At 35.5% G+C, this 17,213-nt stretch overlaps 2 protein-coding genes across 2 annotated transcripts in view; one reads left to right on the top strand and one right to left on the bottom strand.

Moving 5' to 3' along the window:
• The window catches only part of LOC136034175 (interaptin-like), a 442,249-nt gene that overhangs the window by 73,835 nt on the left and 351,201 nt on the right, over window positions 1-17,213 (top strand). The gene's annotated exons all lie outside the window — the stretch shown is intronic.
• LOC136033629 (neurofibromin-like) overlaps window positions 1-17,213 on the bottom strand; it is a 214,161-nt gene that overhangs the window by 99,938 nt on the left and 97,010 nt on the right. The window contains 1 exon segment of the mRNA XM_065714430.1: window positions 8,157-8,347. Coding sequence (XP_065570502.1) covers window positions 8,157-8,347 — 191 coding nt within the window.

Genomic DNA, 17,213 nt, shown 5'->3' with positions numbered 1-17,213 from the left:
CCAGGTATGAAAAAAACCTTTGTCCCCTTCACCACTGATAAAAAAAGACCGCTAGTTTTCTTTTTTTTCCTTTGGTACTGGTGATACCCAAGTTTTATGTTCGTTTGATTCTTTCGTTCCCTCCCCTTTGTTTATATGTTCTCCTTTAAATCTTTTTAACGCTAATTTTATCTCACATTTTTTCAGTTTTGTTTTAGTTTTTACCTTTTTAACTTTCTGACATTTCGTCGCTTAGTTGTTTTTTTTTTTTTTTTTTTTTTTTTTTTTTTTTTTTTTTTTTTTTTTTTTTTTTTTTTTTTTTTTTTTTTTTTTTTTTTAATAATGGATGGCTTTGCCTTTTTGATTTTGTTGTTTTTGGTATTATTTAGCCAGTTTTTTATTTGTTGTGCTATTTTTATGATTGTTTTCTATTTATTTGGTTTTATGACTCTAAAATGCGAATTCGATCCTTCGGGGCTTGCGATAGATATTTTTTGAAATTAAATATCTTGTCTTATTACTTATTTTTTTACCCGATAAGTGTTTTTTTCTTTGCTATCTGCAGTATGGAGACTCACTGAAGTTATTTTTAGCCTGTATATACAGGTAAATTTTAAGGACTGAAAGTTGTTCTCCAATTCGCAGTACTAAGTTTTTGGTCAATGATTCCTTAGGAATTCCCTATAGAGCACTTCCTTTGGATGACTAACGGCTCAATAATGTGTACTATGGTATTGTGCAGTCTGCAGTATACGTATGCATTTACGTGCAGCGTTAAATTCGATTAGATTAACACAGATTTAATAAATGGTAGGAACTTGGAACACTAATTTGAGTCTTTATAAATTTGAATATTATTTTCTTTTAAAACTGTTTATAGTTTAAAATCATTGATCTCTTAGATATCTCATTGATATCTTTCGCATAAATCTTACACCACTTCCAAGAACTTTTTACGGGTGGGATTAAATAATAAAAAAAATCTTTGCAGGGGAGGAGGAAGGAAACAGTCAACAGCAAATATTATGTTATAATTTGAGTAAAATCGTCCAGAGATTAAAAAGAAATTGGGATTTCGGGGAAAAATCCCTTACATCGTACATGACTTCACAAGTATGCGACAGGAGGTGAGTCGGTCTTATTTGCCGAAACTTTACTGATGAGTATGGACTGCACGTGCAGGTTTAGGAATTACATATTTAGCTCCGGCTATTTCGGTTGATATACCAGCTGGCACCCGGAAGGCCAAACACACTGGTATCATTTAAAGTTAAATTTTAAAAACATTTATTGAGAGAGGAAACATAAGTAAAAACTTTCTTTTTATTTGACTTTTTTGTTAAATGCTGGTATTAAAGGTCATTTGTTCTTTGTTTGTCAAGGTTATTGTTCTTTGTTTTAAATTTATTTTGTTAATGGTTTACATTCAGAGGATTGTAGAGGTCCAGCATCAGAACTTTTGGCCATCACCGGACGGTTGCGTGTAAATATAGCTTACCTTATAATTAATAGTAAATAAAGCAAGTCAAGTGCAGAATAGCATCTGCTCAGACAATTCCCAGAACGGCATTAGGTCCTTCATGGAATGCTACAAGAAGATGAGATAGGAACAGTTTTTCTTTTGGTTTGACAACCTTTGACAAATTTTAGCTTTGACAAGACATAAACAAAATTTCGTATTTCACAAAATTATCAAACAGTTCATGGCAACGAACTGTAGGTAAAGAGCAATGCGGCTCAATAGTAACAGAAATTCTATAAACAGATTCTTGAAAACAAAGAATCGACTTTTGATGCTAATTAAAAATATGCAAAATTCATTAAATTTAATGTTACCCATAGAAAGTTACGAGCCTGAGAAAATTTGCCTAATTTTTGAAAAAAAGAGAGAAACGCCGCCAAAACATCAAATGAATTTAAAGAAATCACTTCATCAGATTCGGCATACCACAGAACCCTCATGTAGAGGCTTCAAGCTCCTATGTGCGAAAACGTGAAATTTTTCATTTTTTTGTCAGAAGAAAGATCACGGATGCGTGTTTATCTGTTTTTGTTTTTCTTCGTTTTCTCCAGGGGGTGACCATATTGAAAAAGTGATCGTAGAAGATCGGGAGAGGGCTCATTTGATCAGGAATCAAAAATTTTAGCGGAAAAAATATTGGAGGACAGCTATCCATCCGCAAAGTCACCCGATCAAAATTTTTTCAGCATAATCAAAAAACCTAATAACTAGGTCTTTGAGGATGACTTACCCTACAGTAACCGGGAGAAGGGCTGCAAGTTATGCTTTTTGCCCACTGTCTACACATAATATTGGTTATTGAGAAGCACACGTTTTCAGTTTTTCAGGTGGGATTTTTCTGGTAAGGGGGGGGGGTAGGTGGGAGGATTTTTTATGAAGTAACTTGTTCATGGGAGAAGGGGATTTCCCATGGAGGGAAAGCCGGATTTCCCAGCATTATTTAGAAAACGATCAGAAATTAAATAACAAAAAAGTTTTTTTCAACTGAAAGTAAGGAGCAGCATTCGAACTTATTACGAAGAGAAATTATTACGCATATGAGGGGGGTCGCCCTCTCTTCGACACCTCAGTCTTTACGCTAAAGCATTTTAGTACTTTTAAAAAGAACTTTTATTCTAATTAAACGGCCTTTGTGATTCAGGAGTCATTCTTAAAGGATTGGAACAAAATTTGAACTTTAGCGTAAAGTGCAAGGCATCGACGAGGAAGCAACCCCTCGTCCTCGTTTTTTTTTTTATTTAGTTCAGCTTTCCCCTCGACATTTCCTCAGGTGTTCATTTTAATTTCCTCACTCTTGGTAGTACTCGCTGCAGAAACAATAATTCTAGTAGTTATATTGGTAGCAGTAGTTGTAGTTTTATTATTAGTAGTAGTAGCGTGCAATACTGCCGTCCACAAGGCTAATGCAAGCCTTCAGACACTTACCAAAATGAGGCGTTTTGGGTGTGATACTAAAAGCCTTCTCCATGCCTACACGTGTTATGTTCGCCCGTTGCTCGAGTACGCATGCCCGGTGTGGGGTCCATCTGCTATCCGCATAGCGTACCTATTACGCGACATAGAGTGCGTCCAGAAAAGAGCAACAAAGATTATACTCCGAGACCGTGGCATACCCTACGATCAAGCCCTCGCTAAATTAAATTTATCTCCACTTAAAGTATTGATTCAGAGTTCAAGGTGTGAGGACCTATATTTGGATTGAACCTATCACTAATATTTGGTACAGGATTATCGTCTCTATCTGACATATAGCCAATTTTTTCATAATAATTAATTCAGTGTCCAAAGAATTATAAATAAGCGGATTATTTTCAGACTTGAGTGAAAATTCCCTTGGGAACAGTGATTTCTCTTATCGATTTTTTCATGAACTATATATGATATAGGTCAGGATTAAGCAATTGCAAAAATAATTATAATTTCCGATATTATAGACGATTGCGTTACGATAAAGGTGAGAGGAGAAAAGTAAGCAGAAGGGTGGGGGAGAGCTGTTTGCAAGAGCCGTGGTACCCGCCGGGCTTGTCCCTTAAATTGCGGGGACAAGGTAGGCAGCCTCCAACGCTTCCCTTACTTCTCTCGCAAGTGAACCTTCAATCTAGAGAAAATGGGAATTGGCAATTGGTGCGAAAATGAACTTTTCTACAATCCTATCCTGTGCTTTGTACAGAAAAATCTTGCAAAAGGAGTTTCGCCCGATACGATAAAAGAGTACTTGGCCGATTTCTTCGAGTCTTCTTCTCTTGGTGAGACCCGTAAATTGCTTTTTTTAAATCTTTTTCCGAATGAAGTCCCATCGAAGCGCGTAGGAGCCAATGCTGCATTAAACTGTGCTTCGGACATTATTTCTTCGCTTGTAAAGTGCGATTCCCAGAACATAAAGCTTCCGGACCTTGTTATCAAATGTCCCAGCGAAGTGCCAATGATCCCTGTCGATGCCTTCAGTACCCTCAGTGCCAAGGTGAATTCTTGCCTTGAACAGCTGCGTGATATTGCGTCTAAGGTTACAGAGGGACAGTCTAAGCTTGTAGCCCCTACTCAAAATACGAAAAAAACATCCTACGCTGTCGTTGTAAGAAACCCACCCCCGGAGCTCAGCGACCCTATCCTTCGCATGAAGAAGCTCGAAACGTTGGATGGTCACGACGGAATCATAAGTCTAAAATCTAAGCCACATAGCAAAAGCTGGGTTGTGATGGTACGCGATAAGCGCTCAGCCGACTCGCTTGCTGAAGCTGTTACAAGCTCCATCCCTAACGTTGGAGCCAGAGTGATTGATAAAAAGCCTTTAGCTGTGGTCCGGGATATACCCCATAATTATTCAAGAGCTGATTTGGAGGCCTCAGTGGAAGGACTTATTAGTGCTAGTCAAATCGGCGACTCTCGTACTTTTCGCCTCGAGTTCGTCGACAAAACCGCTCTGAATGCGGTTCTGGAGTCGGGAATCCGTATTGGATATGACATTTTTCGCGCTAAGCCCTTTCAATCCATTCCGCGTCGATGCTTTCGCTGTCAAAGTACTGATCACCTGATTGGAGCTTGTCCCAGCTCACCAGCACATCCCAAGTGTTCCAGATGTTCTGGCCCTCATGTGAATTCCAAGGAAAACCCTTGCCAAGCCTCACCAAAATGTGCAAATTGCACTATGGAACACGTAAGTTTTAGCCTGAAATGCAAAGTTCTCCGATCGGCTCTCAACAATGCTAATAAATGAATGCTCAAACTCCGTTTAGCTTTGTTTCCCTTAATATTAATGGTACAAAAGACAAGGATCTACTGATAAGTGAGCTACTTGAAAATGATATTGTGTTTCTACAGGAGCACCTTCTCTCTAAAGTGAATGTTGATAGCCTAAAGCGTTCTCGGACCCATTATACCTTCTTGAGAGCCGCCCAAAAAAACCCGTGGAAGACTATCAGGAGGTCTGGCCATCTATTTCAGACACAAGACTCAGCCGATATTATTGCAAAGCGACGCTAACATCTTAGCGATAAAATGTGGTGATACCGCATTTATAAACATTTATTTCCCCTGTAATAAAAAGACTGTGCAGTCATTGTCTAGTTTTTCACAAGCATGTAATCGCCTACGAACACTACTTAGCGACCTTTCAAAACAAAATACCAAATGGGTTCTCGCCGGTGACATGAACACTGACTTATTATCTAATTCCGACCGATCTGAAATCTTTCTCGATTCACTACCTGGAGGATTCCATCTTGCTGATAAAGATCTTCTATTTACTTATATTCACAATCGTGGTGGTCTTACTTCCAACCTTGATCATGTAATTGTGTCAGATTCAACTCTACTTTCATCAATAGCTCATGTGGAAGACTCTAAAATCGACGACGATCATTTGCCAATCACGTGCCAACTATCTTGCTCCATGGCGACCTCTGTGCAACGTAACTCTCCCAAGTGGTTCTCAAAGTTAAATTGGGAAAATACCAATGTTCCACTTTATGTATTGACATTGTCCCAGTTATTATCATCTATTAAAGTGCCTTTCCACTTATTGCAAACATCTGTATCTACAACTTCAACGCGGATAGATATCAACTCGTATTATCAGCAAATAGTGTTCTGTCTAAAGTCTGCCGCTAAAACAGCTGTACCCTCCGAGTGCGTGCGAACGGGTACTCGCAATCCCTTTTGGAAAGTTGATCCTAAAGTGAAGATAGCTAAACAAAAAGCTAAGTTCTGGCTCTGTCTCTCGATAGTGATGGTCTTTGCTTCAAGTTTTTTGCTTATGATTGTCCTGAACTGCTGAAGCATTTGCAATTATTGTTTCAGATGTGTTTGGCACAGTCCGTTGTGCCAGATAGTTTTTTGTCCGGTTGTATATCTCCCATAGTCAAGAGGGGTAAGGACCCCAGTGCTTGCTCTAATTATCGTCCTATCACTGTGTCTTGTTTTGTTAGTAAGCTATTTGAATATGTATTGCTACCGGCCATTAACTCCAAGTGCAATTTTACACCCTTCCAGCTTGGTTTTAGAAAAGGTATGGGCTGTTTTCAAGCTCACCATATTGTGGGTCGGCTAATGAAACAAGCTGTTGCTCAAAAAAGTCCCCTGTATTGTTTGACTGTTGACATATCTAGTGCTTTTGATAATGTAATTCATTCAAATGCTTTGTTTTCTCTAGCAGCCTCGGGTGTTAACCTTTCTATTGTTTCCGTGCTTAAGTATTGGTATGCTAATTCTTCAGTTAGGGTGAAGTGGAACGGTACGGTAGGGGAGTATATTCCTGTTAAAAAAGGCGTTAGGCAAGGTGCCGTGTTATCCCCGAGCATTTTTAAATTTGTTTTAGCTTCGTGTCTCCAACGTCTTCAACCGTCAATTTTTTACAATGATAATTTAGGCATTAGTCACGTTGCATATGCTGATGATGTTCTGCTTCTTAGCCGGACAAAAAATAGTCTAATTACCAACTTCTACCGGCTTTCAGCCGCACTATCCACAGTAGGCCTTTCAGTTAATGCCTCCAAATGTGAGTTTTTGTGTTTTGGGAGTCCTCCACCAGCATCACCTCTTTGCTTGGGTTCTTCAACTATACCATGTTCAGCAAGTATTAAATGGTTGGGTCTCTCTTTTTCCACGTCACTTTCGTCTACTTGCTCCGCTATTACGTCCAGCGTGCTGAAAAGTATGCGGGTTGGATACGCGAAAATTTCACCAAATCGTGGTCGGTATAACCGAAATGGACTATGCCGTCTTTATTCTAGTTTTTGTGCCCCTGCTGTTTTTTATCTTTCTGGTTTTGCTTTCCTCCTTCGCAAGAAGGATACAAAGAAAATACGTTCAGGATATTTTAAGTACTGCAAGTATTTGCTGCGTCTGCCTCGGTGGTATCGGAATCATACAGTCGTCTCTAAATTTGACATCGTTGATGTGCCCTCGCGACTGAAACATTTATCTAAAGATATATGTTTTAAAACTCGGCAAATGGTCGGTGTTTTTGACCCTCTTTGGCCATTTTTTGATTGGAGGTAATTTATTTATGTTGTATGTCGTTATGCTGCTATGTTATTTATGTTATTATGTTTTTTGTCTTGTTTTTTCTTTTTTTGTGTGTTTACTCCACAGTTTAATGTACTTTGTGGGTTATAAATAAATTATTATTAAAGTCCGGCTGGAACACCTTATTCACCAATTTGGAAAATTCATCCTAGCCAATAAGAGCCACCGATCTTTACTACCCGAACCAGCCCCTCCCAATAGCCGAACTCGATTACGAAATAAACTTGTACCCCCTAAAGTGCGAACCAATCGATACGCAAACTCATTTGTGCCTTTTTTCACATCAGTTTTTAATGCTGAGTTGTAGTGTGTGATTTTTGTTTAAATGTATGATTTTTGTGAAAAAACTGAATTTAGCTCTATGCTACGATAGTTTTTAAATATACCGATCTCTCCCTCTCTCTCTCTCTCTCTCTCTGCCTTTTTGGCCAATTAACCGTCTCCCATACCATTACCGGAAAGTTCCAAATTAATAAAACTCAGTTATTACTGAGTTATCTCCTCGACAACCCGTATGCACATAACGCGTTTTGATTCAGCTCAACATTCTCTGAAAGGTTAGCCTGAAGTTCCTTGTCTTTATAGAAAGTAAAGGTCAAACATGCCCACCTTTCTGAATAACATACACTGTATGTAAACCAGGTACGAATTGCGAAACTTTCAAGGTTCATGCGATGGTCAAAGCCCTTTCGTTGGCCTTTCTGCAGTATATACATTTCTCGAAGTTTCACTTTTGTAACACAAACAGAACTGAGTCGGGTGTTTCAAAAAAGCTTCCTAGAATAAAATTATGGCCCTAAATTAGTTTCTTTTAATTCAGTTTTTTTTTCAAGTCTGATTTTGGTGTTTCAAAAGATACGAATTGGGATTTAAGCATATTTTCAACGCTTAATTGTTGTGTGGCTTTATCTTGGGCTAGCTAACAAAAAAGATGATAGCCCGTTTTTGTAAATTTTCTGGAATTTTACATATCTTTGGGAAAATGTAGAGAAAAAATTGGGAATAAACTTCATAATTTGTGCGTTATTTGCGGTTAGTTTTAAATAGCCATTGCCACCAACGGTATTAAAATTTTCTCCATATCTCGTGTAAAAAAAAAAATCATCACGTCAAATAAATAAAGAAGACATACCTATATAAAGAACTGATTAGAACAAAGTGAAAATTAAGATGCGAATTGGGATTTAAGCATATTTTTAACGCTTCATTGTTGTGCGGATTTATGCGGAAGCAGCTGACAAAGCAGTCAATTGTCAGTTCAATGTCTTGGCTGCCAAAACTCTGGCCTCTGGTGAATGGTTTCAAGGGGCTGAAGCACAAACTCTGAAAAGTAATATTGAAATATTAATATATTATTAATATAATTAATATTAATATATTAATATTAATATAATACTGAAATATAGAAAACAATAGTAGTTTTCAGAAAATAAGAAAGAATAACAGCTAAGAAACAGGATTTAAGGTCAGTCAAATTCAGAGAAGAAATATGCTGAAAGTGTCTAAATTCGACAGCAATCACTGAATTCTATACTTCAAAACATATTTCATTTCAATTCTGCTTTTTGATGTTGTAACTGATTTTTGTTCTTTTTTTTTGCAAGCACTATTACCGTTTATTTGGCTAAGAAGCTGAACTTCTTGGGGTACTACCATTGGCGTGGAAATACATCGCACATGCAATAAACAAAACACCAAATTATACAATGCGCATGAACAAGATCAAACAGGGAAAACTGACAATAAACAATAGAATACAATAAAGTCCCACTAACAAAAGAAAGTAATTAAAAAATTAGTAACAGAGAAATATAACAAAAGAGAGATTACCTACTCAACATTAGATCATGAAGAAGAAACAATTTCAAAAAGAGCGGGGTGTATAAAATAAAAGAAGATCCCTAAATATCAGAGACAGCGATGTAGCTTTACCTACAGTAAAGAGCCTTTACGCTTCAATGTATTATTTTTTCCCAGATGCACTCCATGTAGAAGAGGTGGTCACGTAAAATTCGGAAGGAGCTAATTCGATTGGAACTCAGAAATTCTAGTGCCCTTTTTAACAGTCAAAAGTGCTCAAACGGCAAACAGCCGTTTCCCACCCTTTTTTCCCAAATGCATCCGTTCAAAACTTGGGATAACGATTTTGTTCAAAATAGTCCAAAGGTTAATTAACTATGCTTCCGCATTTGAGCCCCCCCCCCTTCGGGTGCAAGGACTAAAAGTTATGAAAGTTGTCTATTGTTAGGGTATAAGGTTTTTAATTCGAGTGGAAATAGAAAGTTCTTGCACCCTTTTATAAAGTGAAAAGGGGTTGGAGGGCAGCCAGTCCCCCATACCCAAATGCCCTCTTTTTCCCCAAATGCATCCGATCAAATTTTTAGACAGCCATTTTGTTAATAATAGTGTTAACGAAACCCCCAAGACCCTAGCCCTAACCCTAACAACGTTAACCCTAATAGGTTAACGAAACCCTCAGAGTCGGTACGGGAAGGGCTATAAGTAATACAAGTTGTCCATTGTTACCACATTTTTTTTTTAGTAAGAATAGAGGCCAAGTTTAATCTTGGGTCTCCAAAAAAGCTAAGGGCATTAAAGTAAAACTTTTAAAAATGTTGAGAGGGTGGCCAAACACAAAAAAAAAGAAAAAAAAAGAAAAAAAAACATGTGATTGCTGGTACGAAAAGGGAATGCCAGCAATATTTAAGAAATGGCTAAGGGTATTATAGGTTGAAAACTTCCAGGTATGTTGAGGGAAATGTTAAAAAGATATTGAAAGGCCAGCAGACACCCGTCTCTCTTTGTCCTTTTTAGGTGCTCCCTCTTCTTTACGCTAAAGTGTTAGAAGTTCTTTAAAATACTTTTCATTCAAATTCAATGACCCTTGTGTTCCAGGAGTAGTTTTAAAGAATTGGGACAAAATTAAAAGTATAGCGTAAAGAGCAAGGGATAGGAAAGGGACAGTCCCCTCCTATACAGAATAACTAACGTTCGTTTTAAGTTTTAATATTTCTCCTTACTTTCAGTTGAAAAAAAACCTTTCTTTTAATACACCATTTTCAGATCATTCAAGGAAATCCCACTCCCCCCAAAATGCTCCTTTTGGAAACCCCCTCCCTCGCAGAAAATTTCACCAAAAAATTTCCGTATACTTTCCAATAAAAATACTACAAGCAAAACAAAACATTGGCCAAAATGCATAACTTACAACCCTTTCCCCAGGGGCTGTGGGAGAAAGGGGTCATGTCATTCCCACATGTATAATTACTAGAGCTTTCAACTATACTGAATTAAATTGCTAACTTAAAATTTTGACCGGATGTCTGTGAGGGTGGGGGGAGGGCGCAGGAAGAAGTTTAGTTGCCCTCCAATATTTTTGGTCACTTAAAAACAGCGCTAGAACTTTTGATTTGTTCTAATGAACCCTCTCCTGATTCTACAGGACCATTGGTTTGACACGATCACCCCCAAATAAAAATAATAAAAAAACCTACATGCATCTGTAAAATTCTTTTTGCAAAGAATACAAAATTCAAAATTTTTTCTAGATATGATCTTGAAACCTCTACAGCAGGGTTCTGTTATATACTGAACCCGATGGTGCAAATTTTCATGAAGATCATTTGACCATTTGGAGTTCCCCCATCTTTCAAAATTAAGCAAATTTTCTCAGGCTCGCAGCTTTGACGAGTAATATTAAATTTACAGAATTGAACATATCTTAAATCAGCATAAAAAGCCAATTCTTTTTTCCTTTTTTCAGAGTTTCAGTTCATGTCGGGCCAAGTCTCTCCTTACTTAAGAGTTGTTACCATGAACTGTTTAAAAATCTGTTATAGTCCTGAAAACTCTCTAAAACATACTTAACGGAATCAAGGTATAAAACGCTTTTGTTCTTAAGAACCTTATAGCAGTTGCTTCTTCCTGACTATATCAACTTTTTGTCGTCAAATTTTTCCATAAAAAGCGCCTCAGTAAATCAAACTCCTCGTTTAAACTTTTTCATTATTTTATAAAACTTTTTAAGGAATTTAATGATGTTAGGAAAACGAGCCAATATTCTTCAGAATTTTCCAAAACAGACAAAGACCCAACATCTTCGTATTGCGTTCTTTAACAGGTAGCTAACACACAAATCTAAAAGCTTTGGCATGGATAGCCAGAAAGTTATTGTACTTATGAATTGAAAGACATAATGCAATTATTCAATGATCGAATAAAATTATAGCTAAAAGTATAGAATTAGAGTCTCAAAAATAGCTATGAAAACCACCCTGCCTTTCCATAATAAACAAATACAAAGTAGAAACAATAGGGAAAATCTTTTCAAGATAGTGGAAATCAGTTCTGTGAATGTTTCGGCCCTATGTCCAAGGGCCGTCTTCAGCACAATACGAGAACAAGAGAGAAAATATGTATATATAAATAAACTTACATTAAATTGTGAGAATTAAAACTAAATAATGTTATTTAAAAACTTTTTTAAAAACAGCCCTAGCATCCCTACTTCAACGAAGTTCAACCAGGACTGACAAAAAGAATGAAGTGAGAATATGAACTCATTCAAACTAAAGAGAACAAAGTGATTAAATGAAATTTCTCAGAGCCAACCTTGCTTTTTCAGCAGCCTGTCTCAAAGGCCTTTTCGTAGCTGGTTCAGTACGATTATAAATCTGTTTAGTAAAATATTTAGTTAGATCGTTTTTAATTAAATTTGAGTATAAAGAATTTAGTGAGTATTCCCATAAGTCCCTGTTCAAAGAAATATTATTATTTATTTTGAGATTCATTTCGATTGATTCTCGAACCACCTGTTTTATCCCCAAATCATTACTGATGAAAGAAGATTTTTCAAAAAGTATCGTGTGGTACGGATTATTAAATATATGCCAACCTAAAGCAGAATCAAAGGAGTTGTTGGAACTATTTGAAATTAATGCCTTGTCTATGTCTTTTTTATGCTGTTTTCTAGATTCATCAGAATCTAGAAAAACGGTTACTACAATATATATACAAATTTTCTCTCTTGTTCTCGTATTGTGCTGAAGACAGCCCTTGGACATAGGGCCGAAATATTCACAGAACTGATTTCCACTGTCTTGAAAAGATTTTCCCTATTGTTCCTACTTTGTACTTGTTTGTTAATTAGAGTCTTTTAATTGGCTTTCCTTAAAGTACTGTTCTGGGCTCAAATTGAATGTCTAATTATCTAAATAAGTACTGTAGAAAAACGAAAAGAAGAGGAAAGAAACAGAAATTAAACTTTTTGGAAAAAATACGTTTGGAGAAAATTGAGACCATTTCATTTTTTTCCTTAATAATTCCAAAAAGCCGTTGCAGTCTCTATTTCATGAAATTTGTCAAAGAAATTCGTTAACTGATCTAACAAAATTAGAGCTATAAGTACAGATTTTTAGTCACTTAAATTGCTTATCTTAAAGTACTGTTCTGGACTTGGTCCAATTTAGTGTAGAACTCCCTAAATGAAAATCATTGAAAACAAAGAGAGGAACAAAGAAACAGAAATTAAATTTTTTGTCCACATTTGGAACAAAATAGAGACAATTTCATCTTTTTTCTCATTATCTAGGTTTCCTTAATAATTCCAAAAAGCCGTTGTAGTCATTCCTAGCAGTAAAAACTGGAAAAGACGAGGCCGTTAAGTTAGTGTAATAAAGAACATAACAGTCAGTTCAACATAGGACAAGGGATAAGCCCCTCTTTAGAGAAAGCTCCTTATTTCATGACACACTAGCTTATACAACAAATTTCACACAAATTGTTTCTGGCTTAATGCTTAAGCAGCAGCGGACTAATTTGAAAAATGTGTCAGACACAGAAAAAGAAACAAACCTTATTTTTGCTGTGGACAACAAAACCTTATTAAATTAGGGACACAGCATGCATAAGAAAATCGGCTGGTTATTTTTCAGACAGAAGTTATAATCATAAAAATGAACAATTGTGGTGTCAAATTTTCCAGGACAGTTTTCCAAGAATTAAACACGTTATGTACTTTTTTTCGTAATAAGTAATGTGCACTATGCCCGGTTATCAAACAGTTTATATCCATTGGTGACACCTGAATCAACTACAAGATATCTTTCTTTTGATTTATATCAGTTTCAAAAATCAGAATAAGAATTGTATTAAATATAACATATTTTTGAAAACAAAATTTTGAAGTCTGCAGATTCTACATCTCAAAATTAAGATTCAGATTTGTAAACTTGATTTGGGTATTTTCACGAGGATCCATAATTTAGGATTTGCCGAAATTTGGCAAAAATGTCAAAAATCGACTGTCTTTCTATTTATCTGTTCAACTTGTTTTTATGGACCGATTGAACGCTTTGAAATTAGTCGGCTATTGTAAGAGGAAATATTTATTTAAACTGGGAAATTGCTTAAGAGTTTTCGGTTTTTGATTATGGTCGAAAAGAAGGTAATTTGTGAAGAAAATTGTCGAAAAGACAATTTTTAAAACAGATGAAAGAACATTGTTTTGAGAGGAGAGAATCTTTTCCCTATTACCCTTGGGTAATAAATTTTTTGAAAGATTTTTTGAAGTCTCAGAATTTTGAAGTCTGCAGATTCTACATCTCAAAATTAAGATTCAGATTTATAAACTTTATTTGGGTATTTTCACGAGGATCCATATTTTAGGATTTGCCAAAATTTGGCAAAAATGTCAAAAATCGACTGTCTTTCTATTTATCTGTTCAACTTGTTTTTATGGACCGATTGAACGCTTTGAAATTAGTCGGCTATTGTAAGAGGAAATATTTATTTAAACTGGGAAATTGCTTAAGAGTTTTCGGTTTTTGATTATGGTCGAAAAGAAGGTAATTTGTGAAGAAAATTGTCGAAAAGACAATTTTTAAAACAGATGAAAGAACATTGTTTTGAGAGGAGAGAATCTTTTCCCTATTACCCTTGGGGCAAATAAGCATTTCTGGCGTTTTCCCTTCCCTCTGCTTAAGCACGCTTTTGTGTTGCTGTTCAATTGAGAACATCTTGGAAATGTTTAACATTGAACAAAGACTAGAATTTTTTTAAACACAAATTATTTGTGTTTATTTAAGCACAAATAGATACACATAGGCATTACATACAGCGTACCTACCCAGTGGAATTTATCAATTATCATTTTTTTCTAAAAACTGAGAAAGAGCACCCCTATTTTGCGATCCTGATTCTCGCGATGTGTCTGATTGTGTTAAATGTGACTTAGTGATTCTTTTGTGATTTTTTTTTCATTTGTTATATCTTTCGTTGTGATATGTGTAATTTTGTAGTTATTTATTCATTACTGATTTTGGTTTAACTGCCATAAATTTGAACCAGAAAAGACATATACTAATGCCTGAATTTCGTAATTGTCACACTTTCCCGGTGGCTTTCTGTTATGCTTTGTGAACTGCGAGAGGAAAAGCTCCTAGTCAAAAAGTTTCTATTTCGCAGTTCTGAGAGAAAAATTACTCCTAGTCATCTCAAAAAGGGCCCCCTGTTTTAGAATAAAACTTAATTAAATTACTTCTCATTGTGAAAAGAATAAAATTTAAATCAAGAAAAGAAAAAGATCAGAATGTAATTGGGAAGAGCTCTAGACAGTATTTTTTTTTTTTTTTTTTTTTTTTTTTTTTTTTTTTTTTTTTTTTTTTTTTTTTTTTTTATAGAAGAAGTAAGAAGACGAATAAGTTGGATACAATACTTACACCTTTAGAATCAGATTTCCTCCCTGAATATATATAGCATGCGTGTCCGTCTCAAATTCACGTCCGTCTCACCCCCCCCCCTAACGGTCAAACATGTTTGACCATTAGAGGGGGGGGGGGGGGTTGAGACTGACGTGAATTTGAAACGGACACGCAAGCTATATATATTCAGGGAGGAAATCTGATTCTAAAAGTGTATCCATTTCTTAGCTATTTCATCAACCAGTAAATCAAAGATTTTGACCAGATTTTGTTTTGTGACCCCTTCATGGAATAAAAAAAATTTTGATAATATATATTTGACCATTAAGGAAGATAAAGTAAATTTGTGGAGGAAACGCTCGTTCTGTATGGATTCAGGATGGAAATCAGAACCTAAAGGTATATCTGTTTCTTAGCAATCTCAATAATCAGCAAATCATAAATTTTACCAGATTAATTTTATCCCTTCTTGGAATAAAATCATTTTGGTAATATGCATTTGGTCAATAGGTGGGGGGGGGGAGTAAAAAATAATGTTGGTTATATCTATATATATAAAAATAAGTTGTCTGTGTGTGTGTGTCGTGTGACGTCATGTTTGTGTGTCGACTGACGTCATGTTTGTCGATTGACGTCATTATAAGGATTGAGCTGTATGCGTCATGAAGTTGTTTGTCGACTGACGTCATGTTTGTCAACTGATGAAATTACATACCGGGACACCGGGACACAAATGACAACCGGGACACAGGGAATATAAATGACGACCGGGAACCTCAAAGAGAAATTACAGATTGGGACACCCGGACACAAATCACGACCGGGACACAGGGACACAACTACAACGGGGACGCCGGGGCATAGGCGGGATATATAAATGACGACCGGAACACAGGGATTGTTCGAATAGAAATTACAGACCGGGACACCGCGACACAAATGACGACCAGGACACCGGGACACAGGGAATATAAATGACGACCGGGACACTCAAAGAGAAATTACAAACTGGGACACCGGGACACAAATGACGACCGGGACACAGGGACACATCATTAGAATAATGAGGTACAGATCTGAATACGGATTGTTTTTCCCATGGACAATTATATGTTGCATGTTCAAGAGTCAGTAAACCTGACAATCTGTTTATATGCAACATATATATATATATATATATATATATATATATATATATATATATATATATATATATATATATATATATATATATATATATATATATATATATATATATATATACATATATATATATATATATATATATATATATATATATATATATATATATATATATATATATATATATATATATATATATATATATATATATATATATATATATATATATATATATATATATATATATATATATATATATATCACGGGTGGGACACAGGGACAGAACTACAATGGCGCGTAACTAATATGGCACGTAACGACTTACGCGCGCGGGGGGGGGCTTGGGGGGGCGCGAAGCGCCCCGCCAACTAGGTGTTGGGGTGGCGTGAAGCGCCACCCCAACAGCTAGTATTTATATATATATATATATATATATATATATATATATATATATATATATATATATATATATATATATATATATATATGTTGCCTCTGACTTATTTGTCTATATTATTTTTTCTATTGTTCGGTAAATGACGACTTATACTTATTGACGACATGACTGCCTGTCCATGGATTATTCTTTATGGTTGATTGTGCGTGGCTATGCTGTTTGACCAATGTGATTGTATGGATGAGTAGGGTTAAGGCCTCATTCAAGTGCTGGTCTATATTAGTCACTAATTTAGGAAAACAGTCTTCCTTTTCTCCTTCTGTCTCTTTTTTTTTTTTTTTTTTTTTTTTTTTTTTTTTTTTTTTTTTTTTTTTTTTTTTTTTTTTTTTTTTTTTTTTTTTTTTTTTGTGTTTGTGCTGTAGCATTGGTGATTTCTCTTTTCATGATACATACATATATATATATATATATATATATATATATATATATATATATATATATATATATATATATATATACATTTGACCATTAGGGAGGATAAAGTAAATTTGCGGAGAAGAGGCATGTTCTAATTGGATTCAGGATAAAAATCAGAACCTATAGGTATATCTCTTTTGAAAGCTATCACAACAATCAGCAAATCACAAATTTTACCGGAATTTTTTTTACACTTCTTAGAATAAAAATTATTTCGGTAATATATATTTGATCATTAGGTAGGGGGGGGGGATGATGTAGTTTTGCGACGAAAACGCATGTTATCAGCAAATTATAAATTTCACGAGATTTTTTCCCCTTCTTTGAATGAAAATTATTTTGGTAATATATATTTGATCATTAAGTGGGGGTGAGATGAAGTAAATTTTGGACAGAAACACATGTTATATCTGGATTCAGGATGGAAATCTGATTTTAAAGGTATATCTGTTTCTTAGCTATCTCAATAATC

The sequence above is a fragment of the Artemia franciscana genome, chromosome 12 (genome assembly GCF_032884065.1).
Source record: "Artemia franciscana chromosome 12, ASM3288406v1, whole genome shotgun sequence".
NCBI classification, from domain to species: domain Eukaryota; kingdom Metazoa; phylum Arthropoda; class Branchiopoda; order Anostraca; family Artemiidae; genus Artemia; species Artemia franciscana.
Note: the sequence above shows the minus strand (reverse complement) of the source record. Positions and strands in the feature narration are given on the sequence as shown.